The 23,047-nt window shown below is 30.9% G+C and overlaps 3 protein-coding genes across 4 annotated transcripts; 2 read left to right on the top strand and 1 right to left on the bottom strand.

Moving 5' to 3' along the window:
* The first annotated feature begins 654 nt into the window (after positions 1 to 654).
* On the top strand, positions 655 to 5,839 carry LOC111296112 (protein SMAX1-LIKE 8-like). Its single transcript, XM_022890173.2, has 3 exons — positions 655 to 1,937; positions 2,972 to 3,215; positions 3,757 to 5,839. Exons 1-3 carry the CDS (start codon positions 715 to 717, stop codon positions 5,671 to 5,673), a joined length of 3,384 nt encoding a protein of 1,127 aa, XP_022745908.2. The 5' UTR covers positions 655 to 714; the 3' UTR covers positions 5,674 to 5,839.
* An 842-nt stretch (positions 5,840 to 6,681) lies between these two features.
* LOC111296157 (PHD finger protein ALFIN-LIKE 2-like) lies at positions 6,682 to 10,047 on the top strand. Its single transcript, XM_022890261.2, has 5 exons — positions 6,682 to 6,950; positions 7,065 to 7,097; positions 7,712 to 7,934; positions 9,337 to 9,457; positions 9,561 to 10,047. Exons 1-5 carry the CDS (start codon positions 6,863 to 6,865, stop codon positions 9,807 to 9,809), a joined length of 714 nt encoding a protein of 237 aa, XP_022745996.2. The 5' UTR covers positions 6,682 to 6,862; the 3' UTR covers positions 9,810 to 10,047.
* Positions 10,048 to 14,099: 4,052 nt separating this feature from the next.
* LOC111296805 (jasmonate-induced oxygenase 2-like) lies at positions 14,100 to 18,167 on the bottom strand. Of its 2 annotated transcripts, XM_089740590.1 has the most exons (4): positions 17,257 to 18,159; positions 16,842 to 17,172; positions 15,742 to 16,072; positions 14,100 to 14,554 (listed from the first exon to the last, which is right to left on the bottom strand). In XM_089740590.1, the coding sequence occupies exons 1-4, from the start codon at positions 17,333 to 17,335 to the stop codon at positions 14,306 to 14,308; spliced, it is 990 nt and encodes a 329-aa protein (XP_089596716.1). In that variant the 5' UTR covers positions 17,336 to 18,159; the 3' UTR covers positions 14,100 to 14,305. The 2 variants fall into 2 exon arrangements, with proteins under 2 accessions (XP_089596716.1, XP_022747009.2); XM_022891274.2 differs by having other exon boundaries at positions 16,842 to 18,167.
* Between the last annotated feature and the right edge of the window lie 4,880 nt (positions 18,168 to 23,047).

Below are 23,047 nucleotides of genomic sequence, written 5' to 3'. Positions count from 1 at the left end.
CCCAACTTAAACCGACAACCGTTCGTCTTTCCTTTCCCTCTCCAACACTAGAGAAAAGTAATAAATAAGAGTTTTATTTTTATACATTAATATTTTAATTTTATAATTGTGCTTAAGTTACTTTTATATATATATATTTAATTAAATTTTTATATCTTTTAGTATCTTTTGAAGATACGTTAATTTTATTTGTAAAATTTAAAATTTTAATTACGTTAACTTATAAAAAAATTTATGAATTTAAAAAAAATTTTAGATTTATAAATTAATTATCAATAAAAAATTATAAAAATTTGAATTTAAATATTTTACGTCAAGAATTTAAAGCTTAACTTTTTGTGCGTTATTGACATATTTTATTATGTTTGTTTTATTATGTTTAATTTTTTTGTTAATTTTTTAAATCAAATAAATTTAATTTTGATTATTATTTTTAATAAAACATAAATTTAAAAATTTTGAAAATTTTGAAAGTGAATTTGAATTTTTAAAAAGTTTAATTTAATATAAAATTTTAAAATAATGATCAAAATTAAATTTTTACTAAAAAAAAAAATCAAATATGGATATATAAAATAGGAAAAAAAGAGTATATTATTTCTCCACAAAAGCCTTTTTCTTTTATAAAAATCGCTCTCTTTCAATTCTAAAAACAAACAAATATTGTTTTTTAAGTTTAAGCTCTTTCGTTTTTTGTTTTTATGATAGCCGGCGATGCCAACGCCGGTTAGTGTAGCGCGGCAATGCTTAACGCCAGAGGCAGCTCACGCGCTAGACGAGGCGGTGAGCGTCGCGCGACGGAGAGGACACGGGCAAACGACGTCGCTCCACGCCGTCTCCGCTCTTCTATCTCTCCCTTCGTCCGCACTACGCGACGCCTGTGCCCGTGCTCGTAACGCTGCTTACTCCCCTCGACTCCAATTCAGAGCGTTGGAGCTTTGCCTTAGCGTGTCACTGGACCGAGTCCCCTCGAGTCAACTCAGCAACGACCCGCCCGTATCCAACTCGCTCATGGCCGCGATAAAGCGGTCTCAGGCGAACCAGCGAAGACAGCCCGAAAATTTCCACCTTTACCGCGATTTCTCGCAGCAAAACCCTTCAAATATCTCGTGCGTCAAAGTCGAGCTCCAACACTTGATTCTATCGATCCTCGATGACCCGGTTGTTAGCCGGGTCTTCGGCGAAGCGGGTTTCCGGAGCTCCGAAATCAAGCTAGCAATCATCCGCCCCCTCCCCAACCTCTTAAGATACTCTCGATCACGAGGCCCACCGGTTTTCCTTGGCAATTTAGAAAATTCGGGTCCGGCTTACGAATCCACCCGGGTTCCGGGTCGTCGGGGCTTCACTTTCCCTTTTCCGGGTTTTGCGTCTTATTTTGAAGGAGAAGAAAACTGTAAGAGAATAGGGGAAGTTTTGGCGCGAAGGAGGAATCCACTACTTGTCGGTGTATGTGCTTACGATGCACTCGCGTGTTTCACAGAAAATTTGGAGAAAAAGAAAGAGGGTCTTTTGGTTAAAGAAATTTCAGGTTTAAACATAATTTGCATCGAAAATTATATTTTAAAGTGCATTAATGACGGTTTTAAAGAAGGGGAGGTTGGTTTAAAGTTTGAAGAAATGGGTCGGGTCATAGAGCGGGAAATGGGAGGATCCGGGTTGGTGCTGAATTATGGGGATTTGAAAATTTTTGTCAGTGACAAGAGTGGAAAAAGTGAGGATGATGAAGAAGATGGAGGAGTTAGTTACGTGGTTGGACATTTAACAAGGTTATTACGAGTTTATGGAGGGAAAGTTTGGCTGTTGGGAGCTGTAACTAGTTACCAGACATATCTGAAGTTCTTAAGTAGGTTTCCTTCAGTTGAAAAAGATTGGGATTTGCAGATTTTGCCTATTACTTCTCTTAGGACTTCATTGGCTGAGTCTTATCCAAAGTCCAGGTATGAAAATTTGTAAATATATTATCAATTTTACATGGCATTTTTGTTTATATATTTATTTTATAATGTTGCCATGGGATGTTTGGTTGTTTTTGTGAATGTTATTTGTGGAAAATCTTTTAACCAGTTTGTTTTGGTGAAGTACTTATGTTTTGTTTAGAGAATTGTTTATTTGACAAATGGTCGAGTTTAGCATGGTGGGAGGGATTCCCACCTCGCCGCAGCTGCATTCCAGGCATAAAACAACACGGCGGCGTGATGGGAATCCCTCCCACCATGCTGCCAAAGGACCCCTCAGTTAAGTAGAGTAAGCTGTGGCTTGTAATTTCTTGCTGGGTTTTGGTTGAATAAAGTAATAAGGTACTACTTAAGGATTATGAACGATGTAAGTTAATCTAGGATGGTGTTTAATGTAAGTCGAATTGAATTGCTTGTTCTTGTCCTTCATGTACGGTGCACTAGTTAGGGGGATAAAAAATGAAGTTTATTAAGTGATGATCTGATTAAGTTCATCTGAGGTTTCTTGTTCCATTATAATCTCGGTTTTTTGCATAACCTAATGTTTTGTGTGATTTAAAGATTTTGCCTCGTCCATCATAACTCATAAGTCATAACCTTTGTCAGAGTTGCACCGGTTGGGTTAAATTCTTCACCATGGTGAAAACCGGGTTTTAGAGGGGTTGTGATATGTGATTTAAGGTGAGTTTGCAACTCAAAACACTCTCGTGAAATTAGAAAATAGTAAAAAAAAAATATGGTAAGAGTTTAAATCATTTAATTGTTTGCAGTGAGTAATTATGTGTTTATAACATATATTTTTATATTTTAAATTTGTCTAAGGTGTTGAATGGTATATTAGTGAGTTAACGACACCCACTTTTATCTGTTTTCATTCTTTTTGATGCAATGCAGCGTCACTTTTTTCCCACTTTGGTTTTGTCGATTTCTTCTGTTTCCATTTGTAATTTGTTGTTACCGTCTTTGTATTAGATCCGACCAGTTCTTATAGTTTTATTGCCAAAATATAACCACAGCTTGTTGGAGTCATTTGTTCCATTTGGGGGGTTCTTTTCTACACCTTCCGAATCAAAGGGGTCTTTAAGTAGCTCATATCAACATGTCCCCCGCTGTCATCTATGCAATGAGAGGTGTGAAGAAGAAGTAATTGCGATTTCAAAGGGAGGATTCAATGTTTCCGTGACAGATCAGTGCCAATCTACTTTGTCTTCTTGGTTGCAGATGACAGACCTCGGCGCAAACAAGGGATCGGATGTGAAGGTGTGTGTTGGTTAATTTATGCTTCAAGTCTTAGTTTGTGCTTTTATTTGTTTGTTTCAAAATGGAATTACTGGTTTCAACTTTCATCCTTTATTATTACTCTAAAGGTAGAAAATACACCGACTATATTCCGAACCTGATTCATTCTACTGCCATCTTAAAAGATGGAGATCATTCATTTGCGCCCACAGCCTGTTGAAGGTAAGATTCACGGCACACCCTGCACCTATTTATATGCTAAGTAGCCCCAAATTGAAGTCGGTGCCCTTGAAAACATTGATTGGTCTAGTTTAGAAATTATGACAGATTTTGGATGATCTTTATTTCGAGAACATCTTTGGGAAGCATACACTTAGAGTGGTTTTAAAATATCTGTAGTTCACGAGATCTTATGTGTATTCATTTGGGGGAATAATGAATGGTTTGTATGTTTGGATCACTAAATGTAACCAACCCTGCCTCTGTGCCCCCAAATCTCGATCAGTTTATTTTGGATATTTATGAAATTATGTGAAAACCAGTTTGTCTCTCTTCAGTGCAGACCAAAGATGATGGACTGTTAAACACCAAGGTAGCAGGACTGCAAAAGAAGTGGGACAATATTTGCCAGCGCCTTCATCACGCCCATCCAGGCCCTGAGTCACACACTTATCGAGCAAATCTTCCGTTTCCAACTGTTCTGGGCTCTCATTTCATCCAAGACAAGAGGGATAATGCTCACGGTCATGATAGCAACAACTCAAATACACTGCCCAGTGAAAATAATTGCATAAATGTAAATTCATGCTCACCCTTTAATTTTCAAAAGATGTCTACATCACCATCTGATGACCCTTCCTCTTTGGTATCCAAGACTGATAATGGAAGTTTCCTGTCCAAACTACGGGAAAAACCTTTCAAAGGAGGTGATGAAGAGGCAATTGAACCCATATCTCCTTGCAGTTTGTCCAATTCAAGTGTGGGTGATGTTAGTCAAGCATCTCCTACATCTGTTATTTCTGTGACAACGGATTTAGGGTTGGGTTTATGCTCAGTTTCTTCAAGCAACAAATTGATGAAACCTGTAAATCAAAACCGTACAGGGTTTGCACTGGACTTCTCAGGTTGCCTTCCTGCAAACATTGATGTTATCAATGGGAGTGTCTCTGGCCATCCAGCTCGGTCCTTATCTTCTTCATCTCCTGACTTTGGTGGACAGCTTGATCCAAACAATTTCAAGAAGCTTTTTACAGCTGTCATGGAAAGAGTAAGCTGGCAAGATGAAGCTGCAAGTGTTATTTGCCAAACAGTAGCCAACGGCCTAGCAAGAAATGAAAAATGTCATGGAGCCAGTCGAAGAGGTGATATATGGTTGAATTTCAGTGGACCTGATAGGTGTGGCAAAAAGAAAATTGCTGTTGCACTTGCAGACATAATCTATGGAAGCAGAGAGAATTTCATTTGCATGGATCTTAGTTCCCAAGATGGGGTGATGGATACACAGTTGCTCTTTAATTGCCAGGATGTGAATTATGATTTAAGGTTTCGAGGGAAGACTGTTGCTGACTATGTTGCTGAAGAGTTAAGCAAAAAGCCCCGGTCTGTTGTCTTCCTTGAAAATGTAGATAAAGCTGATATTCAGGTTCGGAGCAGCTTATCCCAGGCTATCCGGACTGGCAAGTTTTCAGATTCGCATGGAAGAGAAGTGAGCACCAACAATGCGATATTCGTGACAACTTCAACATTAACAAAGGAAAATCAGGTTGTTTGTCATAAATCGCAAACTTCTAACTATTCTGAGGATAAAATATTGAGAGCCAAGTGCTGGCCACTGCAGATATTGATCAAGCATGACAACAACATATTTGGCCAAAACTTGATGACTCCTGTTACAACAAGACAAACCATCTCTAAGCAGGGGTTTTTGAATAAAAGAAAGCTGATTGGCTCCCATGAAACTGTGGAGCAGAATGAGATCATTGAAACAGCCAAACGGGCGAATACGACATCATCTGGGAATCTAGATTTGAACATTCCAGCTGAAGAAAGTGAAGTGCAGGAAACTGATGATGCAACTGTTGACAACGACTCTGCTGCTGAGAACCCCATGTCTTGGTTGCAAGATTTCCTTGGTCAATCTGTCAAAAATGTGGTTTTCAAGCCATTTGACTTTGATGCACTTGCAGAGAAAGTATCGAACGACATAAACCAGAGTTTCTGCGAGTTTATCAGCTCTGAGTGTTTGTTAGAGATAGACTCAAAAGTCATGGAACAACTAGTAGCAGTTGCATATTTATCTGATGAGAATAGGGTGGTGACAGATTGGGTGGGACAAGTTCTTAGCGGGGGATTTGCAGAAGTTGAAAAAAAGTACAACCTCAACACTCACTCTGTTGTGAAACTTGTTCCCTATGATGGCCTTCCTTTTGAGGGGAAAACACCAGTAGTTTGTCTTCCTCCCAAAATCATTCTTACCTAGTATCTTTTCAAACCTAATGTCGCTGTTAGGTGTACACAGATTTAGCGTTTAGTCCGCTTGTATTGTTGGTAAAGTGATGGACTTTTACTTCCAATTACAATGATTCAAATCCTGGTGTCAAAAACTGAAATATGTTTAGCTTCTTAATCCCATAATTTTTTGGGCTTCTTCTCTTCTTCCAGGTTGCTTGGTTACGTATTCTACCATGTATAATCTGTAGTAAAGTGTTAGTGTGGTAAATCTTCATCACTATAAGGACACTTGTAGTTGCTCAAATTTTCTTGCTTGGTTTGATTGCTAATGACCGTTGATCCTTATTACTATAACTTTTGCCAAGAACTGTCCAGGATGTAAACCAGCTTTCGACGAATCATTTGAGAATATATATAGTTTTTGTTTGTTTATTAAATTTAACAATCGATTTTGAATAATATTTTTACGTTTGTTTGCTAAACGAATTAAATACGAAAAGATGTTTGTTTAATTTGTTTATATTTATGAATAAATTTATTTATTTATTAATAATTTATTTTTAATTTTATAATTATTTGTTTATTTGTTTAAATTTATTTAATTATAATTTATTTATTATTTATAAATATATTTGTTTAATGTTTACAAATGAATTTGTTTAATTTAAACGAATCGAATATCAATCGAACGTGAATATCTTATTATTTAAATAAATCGAGCTCAAGGGTAATGAATACTTTTTTTATTCTTAATTTTATAAAATTTAAAAATTTTTAAAAAATATTTTTTATTATATCAATTTTTTGAAAAATAGATAGCGCACAAAAAAAAAAAATCTAAAAGTGGCCCAAACACACAATTCAAGTGCCATCAAGTTGGCCCCCACTATTGTTATGTAATAACCAAACAGACCCTGTTATATCGGTTTGAGCTAAGACCAAACATAGCCCGATTACTTTTGTTTGGGCCAAACCAAACATGCCCAATTCAATTCCACGAAAATCTGCCAAATTTGTTCTTCCGACAACCAAACCGACAAATCCCCTTTCCCTGTTTCTCTCGTGTCTTGTCTGTTTCCGACCATCTGAGCTTCAATAGCTTCTTTCTTTTTGCGTTTGTAATTATTGATTTATCCAAAAAAAGAACGATCTCTCTTTTTACATACACAAAATTAAAAAATTTTAATTTACAATTACACAAAGTTATTTGGAAAATAATGGCTTCTTCTAGTCCTCGCACTGTCGAAGAGATCGTCCAAGACTACACCGCTCGGCGCTCCGCTCTCGTTCGCGCTCTAACTTACGGTAATTTTCTCTTTCTGTAACCCTAATTTCATTCATTGAATTTGTTATTTTCTATTTTTTTTTTTGTTTTATTCATATGTTTATGTTTTCATGTGGTTTGGGACTTCGGGTCAGATGTTGATGATTTCTATTCGCAATGCGATCCAGGTCAGTTTGGGTTCTTTTCTTTTCTCAAGTTTTCCTATTTATGTTTGTTTGCTGAGAAAGTTGACGGGAAAATGGAGATGGGAATTCTGTTGCCTGGTGATACTTTTAATTTGAAGTGAGCTAATTAGTCTCTAGGTGTTTGAACCGACCCGGTTCGGTTTTGGAGCTGAGTTTCTGTCTTTGCTTAGATTTTTCTTTCTTTGCATGCAGTTTTGTTCAATTGTTTAAAGGTTTGTACTTTTTTGTAGGCCATCGGATTTTCACTCTTCATCTTTATTTTCTTTTTAAGTAAATTGCAAATGAGTTGCTTTTTAGTATAAGAAGTTGATGGAAATCTGAGAGCGAAATTTTATTCCAACTTTGGATTGTCATTTTTATGTTAGCTGTTCAATTGCGATGCGAATTTGTTTGCTTCTTGTCTTTGAGACTTGTAGAATTTTTGTTTGGGTACTGAGAAGGGATGGAAAATTTATTCATATGCAATACATTTTTCCTGAATTTTCTTTTGGGTACCAAATTGAACATTATGTTCGAGTTCTGCTTTTTATAGACTGTAGAATTTGTGATTTTGATTGCCGCATTTTGTTGAAGTATTGTAATTTGTTGCCGCTCAGATAAGGAGAACTTGTGTTTGTATGGTCACCCAAATGAGGCATGGGAGGTAGCTTTACCGGCAGAGGAAGTCCCACCAGAGCTCCCTGAGCCAGCCTTGGGTATTAATTTTGCAAGAGATGGGATGAATCGTAAAGACTGGCTTTCACTTGTTGCTGTGCATAGTGATTGTTGGTTGCTCTCCGTGGCTTTCTACTTTGGAGCTCGACTTAATCGCAATGAGAGGTACATCGTGCTTTCATAATGTATATAAATCCAAGATTTGGATATAAATCCTTGAATTTGTGGTTTATATGTGCTTTCATACACCCGATTACCGTCATTGTGGACTTCATATTTTAGTTTTTAAATTGGTCTGTTGATTCCATATTGTTACTTTGATTTTGGTTTGTAAAAGCCGGGTACGTTATAATTGCTTGAAGCCATGAATATTGTTTTTAGATGGTTTAAATTCACTGAAATTTAGCTTGTTGATGATTCAGGGTGTTTCAGTGTTCTGTTAGAATTGAGGGAGGCTGCAGTATTGATTTGTGTTTTATGTTGGAGTGAAACATTCCTGAAGAAATTTCAGTTGGATGGGGGTAAATGGATGATCACTCATTTGGAATTTAGAGGTTTATGGCATTTAAGGAGGTTCCCTGTCAGCATTTCGTTGTCAAAACCAGTATTTCCAGTTTTTTTCTTGGTTTCCCCCTTTGCTAGTGGCTAATTGGGTTCCTTATTGTAGCCATTTTTCTAGTTCTTGGCTACCGAATATAGTTCTCCTTTCAATGATAAAAGAAAAAGCCAGATAGATTATTTTCTTAATTATATCATGAAATTCATAATAAGCCTCTTCTAGCGTCCCTACCCTCCCTCCTACTCTCTTTTTCTCCATTTTATTTGTGGCCAAGGCAACGGCATAATGGTCGTCGCAAGTTAACAAACTAAAGCCTATTATGTTGACCCCAAATTTTTTTCCTAATACACCATTGGAACTCCTCCTCCTCCCCCCCCTCCCCCCCCCCTCCAAGCCAACCCCCTTTCCTTCTTAAGTTTTCATTAATAACTTAATCTTAGCTCTCTGCCTCTCCCTAGTTAATTACTTCTGGCTCTGCCTGTTGTCTTAGATCTGGTTTTGTTGTTTCTTTGGGTAAAATTGTATTTTGCAGTTTCATACATATCGCATTAGACCTGGCAAAATAGAATATTGATGGAAGATCCTTGTAACAACTCTTTCAATCAAAGATGTTTATATTGCAGTCAGTAAATGATATGTATGCTAAAGTAGATAAGGGCCAGGTTCAACCAGCACTTTGCACCTTTAATGCTGCATACTTGAGAATCCCTGTTTTCACCCTTTGGACCTTAAAGAATTGGTAATACCATGTTCTTACTTGTGCTGGACAGCCTTGATGTGCTTACATATGTTTAACAAGCATTCATGCTTTTCCCTGGAAGATTGCTTTCGACCATTTTTTATTCTCACTTTTCCTTTTAGAGAAGGTCATGTATGTAAGATCACCTGGGACCAACACTAGCTACCATGCTGTTAGTTCCTATTAAGTCAATCTTCTGTATTGTCTCTCTTCCGAAATTTTTTGTGAGTGGACTATAAATCATGAGTTTTGCACTTTTTGTTCAACAGGATTCGCTTATTTAGCATGATAAATGATCTTCCCACTGTCTTTGAAGTTGTAACCGGAAGGAATCCTGTGAAAGACAAGCCCACGGTGGAGAGTGGAAGCAAATCACGAAACAGCACAAAGGTGAATGACGGAAGCAATTCAAACTGTTAAATGTGAACATTGTATCGTCCTTGTTCTTTCATATGCTTTATTTTTTGTTTATAATTTGCCTTTTGCCTGTTAGAGGTCAATTGATGGACAGCCAAGAAGCAATCGTAAGTTAGCCGATGAAAGTTACGAGGAGGATGAAGAAGAGCAGGGTGATACCTTTTGTGGGACCTGTGGCGGAGGATACAATTCTGATGAGTTTTGGATCGGTTGTGATAATTGTGAACGGTGGTACCATGGAAAGTGTGTGAAGATAACCCCAGCCAAGGCAGAAATGATTAAGTTTTACAAATGCCCTTCATGCCAAAAAAAGTTAAGGCAGTAGCAGCCAATGGAGTGACTAACCTGGTCGGTTTTATTCACTGATGATGCTGTAAAGCAGCTATAGTGAATCCATAATTGTGTTGGTACTGGAAAATCCTTAAATTGGATGCCAATTAGTTTAGTTCTTTAGGTACATGAATGACACGTAGTGATATACAAATGGATGATGCATATGCATTCTGCAGATTAATTTATCTGTTAATGCCTTCTCTGTTTCCCTTACTGAAATTTCCATTTCCTTTCTTTCATGTGCTTATGTTGTTCTGTCATGGAATGAAATTCACAAGTAGATGATCGAAGTTTCCTCTTATCTACGGGGGTGTAATTGAGTTGAACTTAGTCGATATAGTAAAAAACTTGAGTTTGAGTTCAACTGGAGTTTAACTTGAAATAAAAGTTAAAGTTATTCGAACTCGTTTAATTAGATTCATCTATCAAATAAAAATTGAGTTTAATTTTTATGCTCGATTTTAAATTGGATTATTTGTGTTTAAATTTGAGTTTAAATTTTTATATATAAAGGTAAAATAGTGATTTTTTAATTAAAGTAATAAAAATATATATTAAAATATAAAAGTTTGATTAGATTTGTAAACTATTTGAATCGATATTAAAAATTTTAAATTCGGTTAGCTCGATATGTTTAGTTGTTCGAACTTAAGTTTGATTCGATAATAATCAAATTAAATTTGAATTTTGATCAAATTAAATTTAAATTTTATTCGTATCAAATTCGAATAATTTACAAATACTAACATATCATTTGTATATCGTAATTTTAGATTTGTTTAATTTTTTTGTCTTACCTCTTTTTTTTCAAATTAGTTGGTAAGTTGAATTATTTAAATTTAAGCTTGGTTCTAATAATATCAATAATAATCAAATTAAATTTGAATATTTGAATTTTATTGTAATTGAATCTAAAAAATTTACGAATGTTTACGTATCATTTAAATCTGTCCTTCAGGATTCTCCTCTCTTTTGTTTGATCTCCTTTTTCTCTTTATGAAGGTAGTACTACTCATTTTGAAGGTTGGTGATGGAAGAGTCATTTCCAATAAAAATCAATCATATACTTATTGTTCATAGTCAAAATGTCAGAAGATTTTTTTTTCTTTCCAAAAAATCACTGGAATTGAGATCCAGACATTAGCACATTAATCTTGTTTCATTTCTTCAATTTTCTTGTCAAGAAACTTATGGACCAAATGGAAACTCAATTCACAAACTTGTCCTTCAAACTGTTTTAATCATGTCTTTATCTCATTTAATCTAATTCCACAGGTTAAGTTAACATGTACTATGGTTTCGGATTTAACTTCTAAGCCGGTGATAGATGAAATTTATGAGATAAAAAATTAACTAATTACTATCTTTATGATGTTTCAATTTTACACTAAAAAAATATATCGATATGATATGATATGATATATATATATATATATGTAGAAAGATTTAAAACTTATAATTATGAGAAATTTTTTCAGACATGAATTATGAATTTTTTGATTTAAAATAAGTAATATTTTATAAATTCAATATGGATCTTTATAAATGATATTAAAACGATCATCAATAAGTGGAAACTAAATCTAAATATGTAAAAAAAATTTTATAAGATAAAATAGTAAGACTTTTGATCAAAACAAATAATATTTCATAAATTGAATGCGGATTTTCATACTTTTTTTATGTAAATCAATATCACTTGTAACAAAAAAAAAATTATAATACATATATAAGCGATTTCAAATCATATAAAATGAAACAATGAAAGATTAAGAGTTTAGTCTTGAAATGATATGTCGATATGATAAGAATCTTTTTTACAAAATCTAAAATTATAGAATCTTATAATATCGAGGGAGTGGCAATGTCAAGCCAAAGCTCAACCACGATAATTACATATTATACCTAGTTTTAATATAACTTAGATGCCACCTGTTAGATAAAATATTGATCTCTCCTTAATTATCTAAAGATCCCTCCAAACTTTTTTAATAAATTAAAAGTTTGATGATCATGCAAAAAGCTATCAAACTCATATAATTTGTATTAGGTTTTATGATTAAGTCGATTGGGGCAATCGATTCTTGTCTTTTTTTGTGATTCTTTCATAAGTCGTTGTCTGAAAACAAACCAAACATTATTAAAATCTGGTTTTGAAATTATGGTTTCGATTTTAATGATATGGACAGACATTTGGCAATGGGTACTTTGCTGTTTTTTATTGGATAATTTTTGTTACAAGTCAAGGAAATGCGTACATTTAGACTTATCATTTTTCTTTTATTTTTAATCACGTAATTATTAAACTGATCAAAGTTTTATCAATTAGAATTTGAGGTTTAATAGAAATAATTCATCGATCTTTTTTAAAAGATAGATTATTACAAAGTTGGGATTACAACATGATTTAATGGAAACTTTCTTTTAAAAAAAAGAAAAAAAATCTAAAAACAAATAAAAAGATGACCAAACACTGATTCTTTCATGGATTTTATGAACCAAATGTTGCATCATTATCAATTTTAATGCACTAAATCAACACTAAACAACCACTCAAACCAACTAAACTATTTAAAATAATGTAAACCTTAAAATATTTTTAACTTAAATTTTTAAAAAATAGAACTCAAGCGAACTCTTTTCCATTATAATATTATTGTTTTTCAAATTTAATATTTAAAAATATCACTAAAAAGCTACATGATCATAATAATTAAGCATGTGATCATATTTTACACAATTAAACTAATATTATGCTATGAGAGCCACCTTAATTTATAGTTGACAGTGTTGACTTTAAGCAATGGTTGTTGAATTGATAAATAAAAAAATTAACCTCTAATTGATCATGACTTGGAGAAAACAAAAGATGACTAGATTGTTTAATTTATATATAATATCTTTCTATGTTTAGTGGGAGATAAAGGTGTAAATGACATGAATAGGATAAGTTAAAACTGAAAAGTGGCTCTAAATCCTTAATTACACTAGATGAATCGACACAAATTAAAATTTTAAATTTTAATTTAATTGATTCATATATTATTTTTACAAGTATTTAGGATTTAAATATCAATACTTACAAAATTTTTCTTCAGTTTTCAAATTGTAATCTCTTTGTAAAAAAAAAAAAAAAAAAGCAAATATTTAACTAGATAAATATATTAGCTTTCTTTTGCTTTTTTTTTTTTAAATTTTTTATGAAATGAATAGTACTCCATATTGATAAATAGACAAATAAATATTTTCTGTCTCATTTTCTTTGTTCTTTTTTTTTCTTGGATGTTTTAAAATTATGTTTTATTTTTTTTAAACATCTAAAACTCTTTTTTTATATTTTAAAATTATTTATGATTTTTTTACTTTTAATATTAAAAATCTTGAAACTTTAATTTTATAAAAATTTTAAATTTTAATATTAAATATATTAATTTTTTTTAAAAATTCCATAGAAGTCAATGCTGTCCAAATAATTTGGTTTTTTTTTCTTTAATTGTTAAGGGGAATTAGTGCTTATACAAAATATTCACATATAAAATAATAATTCAGCCTTAATTTAAGTGTTCTTATCATTCAAATGAGGGGTCAAAATCCTTGAATTGAACCTTCCGTCTTTATCTAAACTACTTAATGTTATAGCATATTTAACATGTGAGAATTTCTACACTATGCTACAAATATAAAAGAAATGGTCCCATTAAAATGGACCATTTTGTATCTTAAAAAATTATTTTCTTATTTGATTTTGAAAATCTTATTATTTTCTTATTTGACTTTGAAAATCTTACACATTCATTATATAGTAATAAATTTTTATGGCAACATTCAATTATTTTTAAATATCATATGATTTATTTGTAATATATATATATATATATTATTACATTGTTTTCAAGCAAAAAAAAAACCTCAAGATGAATTTTTTTAACTCATTTGATATAATTATCTAATATATAGGTTTAATTGATTATTAAACCTATAATCATCTCATTTTTGTTTCAAAATTTCAATTAATTTCAGTAGATCTACAATTCATATATACGTATCATGTAAAAAATTGATAATTTGTATATTCATATCATATTTTATATAAAAATTACGTGTTACAATTCGTATTGACACAAAAATATAAAATATATATTTTTGGTTTTGTTAAAATATTTATAATTTTTACTAAAATTTTAAATAATCTCATTTTCGTATATTTTATTCATGTTATTTTTGTGTTGTGTTATTGTATCATATTATAAAATATAATATCTAAATTTCAGGATCTGGAAAAAGTTTCCCAAAAGTACAATGACAAAATAATCAAATTTCTGTTCCAACTGTTTCTTTCAATTTTTTTAACTCCTAGTTTTAATTGTAAAGTAAGGATAAATTACAAAATTCATAGTTAAATAATAACTTAGAAAGAAAAAAGAAAGGAATTATTTGGCAATGAGATTTACAGTGAATTCAAATTAAAAAACAATGATTAAATCTCAATCATCTTGGAGATTTGAGAGATTCCACGTGGGATTTGCCTTTGGGACCTTTTAATCTGATGAAAAGCCGGAATTCATCGAATGTCATCGGCGAATACAGCGCGGGCTTGTCTGCTGAAACCAGTTCTTCCACTGGTTTGATTGGTATATCACTCTTTGGATTGTAAAAGAGGGCCAAAGATACCCTTTCCATGTCTGAATTCACTATCACTCTGTGCTCAACACTCTTGTAATTTGCATTGCTTAGGACCTGATTCAATTAAGAAAAAAAAAAAATCAAGATTTTTAGCATCTTTATTAAGCAAAATCCATATAAATAAAGATAAACGGTAAATCCGAAATTAGGGTTTCATTTTATTTATATAATTATTTTTAAAATATAACATTTAAAAATAATATGTTCCTTTATCTTATGTTACAACCTCTTTTACAAAAAAATAAGACACGAGAGTTTTTTTTTTTTTTTTCTTTTCATTTTAAATTAGGTTGGATTAGGTCAAATAAAGTGGGGGAAATTGAATATTCTTAAGTTATAAGTGATGACAACTAATAGGTTGAGTTTGAATTGTTATACTAATAGATAAAAATTATTAATCGTTATATTTCAATTATTTATTTTTAGCTTTCATGACGCTGAAGTGACGTTGTGAATTCAAAAAGAGAATAGTTTTTGGATAATCATAATTTCATAATTGAAATCAATCGTGTTATTTTCCTAACTGGAAAAAACACTTTCAAACAATACTTTAAGATCATGATTTTTAAAAATAAAATCATCACATGACAAAAAAATTGAGATTTTTTAGTATTTATGAAAATTGAAATAAAAAGGAAAAAAATGTGCAATTAGCCGCATATGTAATTAATTTTAATTTAATTAGTTTATATAATCACTTTTAAAAAATAAAATTCAATAAATTTAAAATTTTAAATATCAGTATTTACAGTTTCTTTCCCTATCTTAAATTATGATCTCTTTTGAAAAAAAAAAGAAAATCAATCAAGCATATTTCTGGAGCAACTATTTAACTAGAAAACTTCCTGTTGGGGGCAAGGGCATGTAATTGTCAATCTAAGATTAGCTTTCCATTGTTGTTGATAACATTATAAATTGTTTAAACAATTAGGAGTTTTAGAAAGTTAAAAGAGGAAAATGGCAAAGAAAACACAAATGATATGTAATACTTTTCTAACTCATGGAGATTAGAGATAATCAAACATCTTCTAACATCTCATTACCTTAAAATCATCATGTTTATCCACTTTGTCTGTCTTTAAGAAAAAACAAAAGAAATCTGAAAATTTTGTGTTTTATAATGTTTTGAGAAGCTTAATTGTATAGCAATAGTTGGTTCATTAGCCCATCAAAACATGACCCTTCCATGTGCCAAACATTTTCCAGTTTGTTCGGATAATCCAGGGATTAGAAAAATTCACCTGAATTTGATCACCGATGTTGACGATAAACGCAAACCGGGCAGGCTTCACCGTGATCCACCTGCCATCTTTCCTAACCTGAAGACCTGGGACTTCATGATCTGGTAAGAGAATGGTCAAGCCACCAGGGTCCGAGTGGGATGACAAACCAAGGGCCAGATCAGGCTGTGGACACTTTGGATAAAAGTTCACCCTAAGACATGCCCCAATGTTTTCCCCACCAAATGCATTTTGAAGATGGTTCTCTGCCAATCCAAGGTTTATGGACAAAACCTTCATTATTCTCCCACATAACTTCATCAATTCCTTCCCATATTCATCAACTACTTCCCTAAAGTCATCAAATAATCAACTTTAATCAATCATATACTGAAAAAATCGATCCAAATTTGAATAAACTAAAAAAGATCAGATTAACTAGGCTAGGTTAAGTCCAAATTAATGGTCAATGAAATAATAGTGTAATATATTGTTAAGGGTATTTTTTGGTCTAAAAGGCAAATTAGTCTTTTTCATTATTAGAATTGTTAGCAGAAAAAAAGTGATATTTTTTAGTTTTGAACCGACTTGATATATACAGTATTGTATCGACTTAGTTACATTATTATTCTACGTACAAACCTCTCTCTCTTTTTGTTTATAAATAAAATTATTCAAATACTATCTATTTATCTAATTATTTCTTTTACTTTCCTATTTTCTTTTCCCTCCGACTTCTTTTATTTTGATTTTTTATTTGAACGTAAGAGTGTAAACATAAAATGCAACCCTACCTTTATCCTTAACCGCTCTTTTTTTTCTTTTGTGATTTTAAGATCTGACCCTCAGTTGGAGCTCGTCCCTAACGTATAGTTATGAGAAGCAGGCAAAGGTGAGACACTTTAGACAGTTGACTAAGAAGTGACGAAGTGCATAGCATGACAAATTAGCATAGTACAGCCGTTGAATAAGCCAAAAAAATAACCAAATGCTACAGTAAAAACAGTACAAAATGCAAACAAGCGAGTGATATATACGTCGGATTTTTAGTTTTAGAGATAAGAATTTAATATCTGACAGCTTTAGATTAAAGATCCGATAAACTTTTTTCTAAATCTTACCTGCAAGAATCTGGAGAGGTAGGCCATTTGTTATAGTCTTTGAGTGTTAATGGAAGATAGTGAAGATAGTAGTAATCACTCCAATCAAGAATGGCACCTTTTTCAACTCCTAGTCTGCTGCCATAACCTTCATAAGTCTTGGGGGAGTTAGCATAAGTTTCCTTAATCTCCATAGGTAAATGGAAAAAGCTTCGCCAAGTTTCGCGTGCTCGGTCCATTAATCCAGGGCTAACTCCATGGTTAACGACCTGGAAAAATCCCCACTCTCGACAGGCCAGAGAAATTTGCTCAAGCGTTGTGGCAGGAAGAGTATTTTCATCTTCTGATAAGCCTGTAAGATCAATTATTGGAATATTAACATCGCTGTTGTCGGGGTTTAAGGAAGGCCTATCTGTATCTTGCTTGACATATCTACCTGGAATGATTGGTAAGCCACTTTCGGATAAGGACTGGACACGGATTATTGGTTCAGGCCAGTCATGTAGATTGTTCATGACGATAAAAAAAAAAAAAAAAAACTCTTTTTTAGTAGGTTTAGCTTCCCAAGTTGAAGGAGAACGATGAAGCAAAGCAAAGTCCTACTTCCTTAGACTTTCAAAACAACAAATTGAAAGAGAGAGATGGGTTTGAGAAGGGTTTGAGGAGTGGTAGTTAAAGGGTTATAGGGGATGAGTCGAGAAGTAGAGAAACTTGAAATAGACAAGAAAGAGAACGTGAAAGAGATGGGGTTTTTTTTCTTAAAGAAAAGGTGATTTGTACTTGTGGGGGAGAGCCTGATGACTGAAGACTTTAATCAGGACAAAATGTGCAATCTTAAAAAAGTTTCATTGGCTACGTATCAGATAAGCACCAATTAGAGGCTACCAACTAGATTTGAATCCAGATAATTGAGCCACAATCCTCTTTGGCAGATCATTATTGTCATGTTGTATAAGTTTGAGCCGTAATACCTAAGCTTCAGGGGATTGACGCGTCATCTCCTATTCTTTTAGCAATTAAACTTTGAATCTTGAGCTTCAATGATAGATGGGATTTCTGTGCCTAGTGATTCAGTGTGTTTTTAGGCCCGTTGATCTCTTCTGAAGCAGACAGGCAAATATGGAAGAGAACACACACATTTCCATCTTCAAAATCAATTCATCCGCTGATAAGTATAAACTCAGCCATGACCCTATGAGAGCGATTGTGTTCCCATCTCAGTGCGTGATCAACTTGAATCTGCCCCCACAAGTTTTCTTCCTTTTCATGATCATCTCTATTAATTCCAAAATAATGGTGGTCACCATTATTAATAGTATAATTAAAGTTTCAAATTTGGTTCTTGGCCAGTTAAAATCAGATCAGTAGCTTTAAGCTTTTGGCTAGCGTTTTAAGTTTAACGGATCGATTCCATCAGTTGGTATAGAGGGGAACCCAAAAAAGTGAAAGCCAAAAAGCCCTGGAGCACAGATCAGGTCAAAAGTTTTTGGTTCACTCCATTGAAGTTTTTCAAGTGTCATGACACAGTCATAGGGACGGTAATGAGTCGCGATCCATATATATTTAAATATACAATTGATCCTCGATCTAAAATTAATAAAATATTAATTTTTTATATAAAATATTAATTTTTAAATATAAATAATAAAAATAACATATAGATATATATATTAAATTAGATCAAGATGAATTTACATAAAATTTAATTTCGATTCGATTTTGATTTTTTTTATTTAAAAATACTCAATTTAATTTGACTTAAAACTCAATTAAAAAAATAATCTTATAAAATTAATTAGATTAGAATGTGATCGATACGAATTAGATTGCTAACCTTACATAAAAGCACACAAATTTATGCGTCTGTTTGGAGGAAAGGAAAAGAAAGTGCCCAGACATCTTAATTTGACAAAATAACTTGATCATAAAATTAGCCGTGGAAGCACAAACTCTTGAATTTCTCCATGCTGTAACTTAACAAGTTAAAATAATTTAGACAGAGAATGACTGGGCAAAGTTGGAGAATGACAGCCATATTGGTTTCGTATTTGGTTTTGTATGATTCAAGTGCCACGCGTACAATTTTGCTACAAATATTAGTGTATGTTATCATTTTCTCTTGTAGCTGAATGTTAAGCTCAACGATTTAGGACGGTGACAACACGATTAGCTTCACTTCATAAACTAGTGTCAATTTGGATTCTATCATATTTTTTGTACGAAATTATTGCATCATTAATTATATTTAAATATTAATTTTAGTGTGATTCATTTAATATAAATTTTTTATTAAAATTTTTTCAATAACAATTATGATAAATTTTTTTAATTATAATTATAATAATTTTTATTATTTTTTAAAATTTTATTGTAATTAATTTCATTATCCAATCAAATAAAGTTTAAGTAAACACGAGACCACTTGCTCTTGATTTTATTATTACTATCATTGTCGACACAGTTGACAGTTGGCCATTAATTTGGGTGATTGAATTAAATTAATTTTCAACATGTAGAAAAAAGAAAGTTCAAAAATATTCTAATTGGATAAAGTCTTAAGCACGTGGGTTAATTATTGCAATTATTGGGATTTTGAAAGACTAAATCACGCAGTGGAAGCCAATTTTAGTCCAACGTGTGGATAAGCTTTGACATGAAGAGTACATACTTTTTGTTTGCCTGCCACTTCAGCCAAAATGAAAGTGAAATTTTTGTTACTTTCATAACAATATTTTTGAATTTTTTTATTTCAAAAAATTTGGATGTATGCGTTGTGATTTACATGAAACTCCCCATTAACTCAAATTAATTGATTTTGAGTTGAACAACGTTTCTTGTTTCTAAAAAAAAAAAGGAAATAATAAATTAGTGTTTTTTTTTGTCTGGAGAGTCGTCAACAATTTATTTAATAATTTTTTTACAAACGTACTATATGATAACATTTAAGTTGATAGATCAAATTAAAATAATTAATCACTTGACCCAAACATTTAACTTGATAGATCAAATTAAAATATACAATAAATCTCCTAATTTTGGAGACTAATAATATGATGTGTTTGATTATTTCAAGTATGATAGTGGGATGTGACCCAAATAGCAAAATAGATATGGACATAGAGTCCACCAAACGAAATCAGTCTCTGGCTCGGTTTAGATGAAGTTTAGTTGGGTTACGAATCAGGACCAGCCCAAAAATAGGAGATCGGCAGACCTTTTGGTTAGGCCAGACCCAATACCAGCCTTGTAACTGAATTTTTTTAAACAAAGAGAATTCGAACCAAAATTATTAATACCGCATCGAAAAATGATTCAATTTTTTTTTTTAAATGTAGCATATGCCAGTATATATTGGTACCAATTATTTTATACATAATATATTTATAACATCGATGTACTTGAGATATTTGAATTGGTACATTTCAAATTATAATCATGACATGGAGTATCTTTCCCTCTAATACATAAATTGTATTTGAGTGTTATTTAGAAGTGTAATTAATCAATTTTAAATTGATATAACATTAAATTCAAGTTTAAGTTCAATTTTAAATTTAAGGTTCGAAACTTAATTCAAGCTTGATTAAATTTTATTTTTAAAATTTAAACTTGACTTGATATAAAAATTAAATTATTCAAACTCATTCGATTAAGTTTGATTAATATAAAAAAATAAATTTGATTATTATATTTGATAATAATTTAATTATTTGTATTTGAGCTCGAGTTCGATATTTTTTATTATTAAAATATATTAAAATATAAAAATTCAATTAGATTCGTAAATTACTCGAGTCGAATATAAAAATATTTGAATTCTGTTCGATCGATAAGTTGAATTATTCAAACTCAAACTTTATTTGATAATAATTAAATCAAATTCAAATTTTATTTAAATCAAATCTAAATAGTTATGAATATTAATATATTATTTACACTTCCAATGCCATTCTTACGATATTCCAATGATGCAATTGATAGTTGTTTTTGTGTAGTCAATCCATCAAGGATAACCATTTATATGCAATCAAAGAATGTTGGCCAGACCAGACAACCTAAAATCATCCTTGACGGCTATACATATATAATCAAACTCTTTCCTTTCGTTTAGATACAGCTTGACTGCTCTGTTATTTGTCTTCCATTGGCACAACTTCAAAACAAATTGTTTTAAAATTGGGTTAGGAAACCAATCTCCCCTAATTCATGCTTGACTCTTATAATCTGTTGTCTTATTCTTGTGACATCTTCTTGGCTTTTTCCCTCGTCTTGTGACATGTTTATAATGCCTTTTTATTTACCCTTCTAAAGTTTAAACAGTATTGCTGTTAAATACATCTTAAATCTTTTCTTTTCATACTCCATTTTTTTTCAATATTTTTTGAGTAAACTTATTTAATAATCCTTTTCTTTCACACAAAATTTCAAAAATGGTTTTCTGAAAAATTATAAACTTTTTGGAAAATTTATTTTCCAAAACTAATATAACTTTTTGAAAATTTATTTTTGGAAACTCATAGAACTTTAGAAAGTTGTAAAAAAGGTAATTAGGTAATTTCACTTAAAAAAAATTTACAAAAAAAATTGAGGTGTGAAGAAAAAAAAAAACGATGATACATTTAGCAGCACTCTTTAAACATTATGTGAAGTCTCTACAAATTGTATAAACGTGACTTAAAAAGTTTATTATTGTAGAGATCCATGTTAAAAAATGTAAAAATTATTCATTTTAGCTTAAAAATTTTATAATTTTTTTTGAAAAAGGACTCATAAACATAAAATAAAAATTTTATTTATAATTAACGATAGTATGATTTATTGATAGAGTACAAACTCTTAATTTTAGTGATAATGATTTAATTTTTAAAAAATTTAAATATAAAAATTATATATTTGATTCAATAGTAAATTTTCACAATTTTTAATAGGGAAAAGATTTCTTCACTACTTAAAGACCAATAAAAATTTTCATTATTTTATCTAAAGATGATAAATACGTTTTTAATTGAATCTATAGTTAAAATTTAATAATTTAAAATTAATAAAAACGATTTGAATGACTGTTCTGAAAGTACATTTATCATTTTAAATAAAATAATAAAAATTTCTATTAGTTTTAAATAGTGAAAACACGTCATAATTACAAACTTCAATCAAATAAAAAAATGATAATTCAATTTTTTCTTTAAAAAAAATCAATTACCCAAAATGAATAATATTTGGTTTAAAAGATTTTAGTTAAATCTGATAATTTAAAATATGATACGGTAATACGATATGAACACAATATAAAAATAATATACGAAAATAATTTAACTTCAAATTTTAATAATAACTACGTATGAATTTAATAAAGTAAAAAAAATTATTTTATATTTTCACGTGAATATAAATTATAAAACATAATTTTTATATAAATTAAAATATGATATATAAATTTTAATATTTTATATTATACAAATATATAAATTATCGAATTTAATTTTATTTTTTTTTATAATTTTAAAATCTTATATTTGAATCTATTCCATCTTTTGAACATTTTTATATCTAAACAATTTGTAAGTCCTAATTTCTTTAAACGGTAGCATTGAAAAATTTTAGGGATTAAAATAATTGATTACATTTATCATATATTCATATTTAACATATGATTGAAGCCTTCCAAATCTGATTCATGCTTTGAAATCCCAACAATAACATGATCCAAGACACCTGACAAACTGTTAATTTGGTCAAAAATATACTGTTTAGTCACATGAAAGAAATTGCTTTGCAAGTCAAAGGCAATGGGCCTGAGAGTTCAGCATCATAGGTGTGCCCCCCAAAAGAAAAATCCAACAATAAATTAACAACTAATTTATAATAATAAACTCTAAAAAATACTATTGAAAACATATAAATAATAAAAAATTGTTATAAATATTTGCCCATGATATTTGTAAATATTTACATAATTGATTGGATTGCTTTGTTTTAAATGTGACAGAATAGTACGGTAAACGAAAAAATATTTTAAAAATTAAAATTTTAATTAATCGTAACAAACGTTTATAAATATTTGTAACCAAATTTTGATTATATTTTGAAATGATAATTGGGCCAATGGACTTTATTTTCGAGAAAAAGATTTTAAATTATTCGAATGATTTTGAATTGGGATAATTGAATTTGGTTTGTTTTAATTTTTAAATTATTAAAATTTTTAAATAAATTAATTTTTTAAA

The sequence above is a fragment of the Durio zibethinus genome, chromosome 12, assembly GCF_047325235.1.
Source record: "Durio zibethinus cultivar Kanyao isolate XHJ-2024 chromosome 12, ASM4732523v1, whole genome shotgun sequence".
Lineage (NCBI taxonomy): Eukaryota > Viridiplantae > Streptophyta > Magnoliopsida > Malvales > Malvaceae > Durio > Durio zibethinus.
The sequence above is the reverse complement of the archived record's forward strand: the minus strand, read 5'-3'. Positions and strand labels throughout refer to the sequence as shown.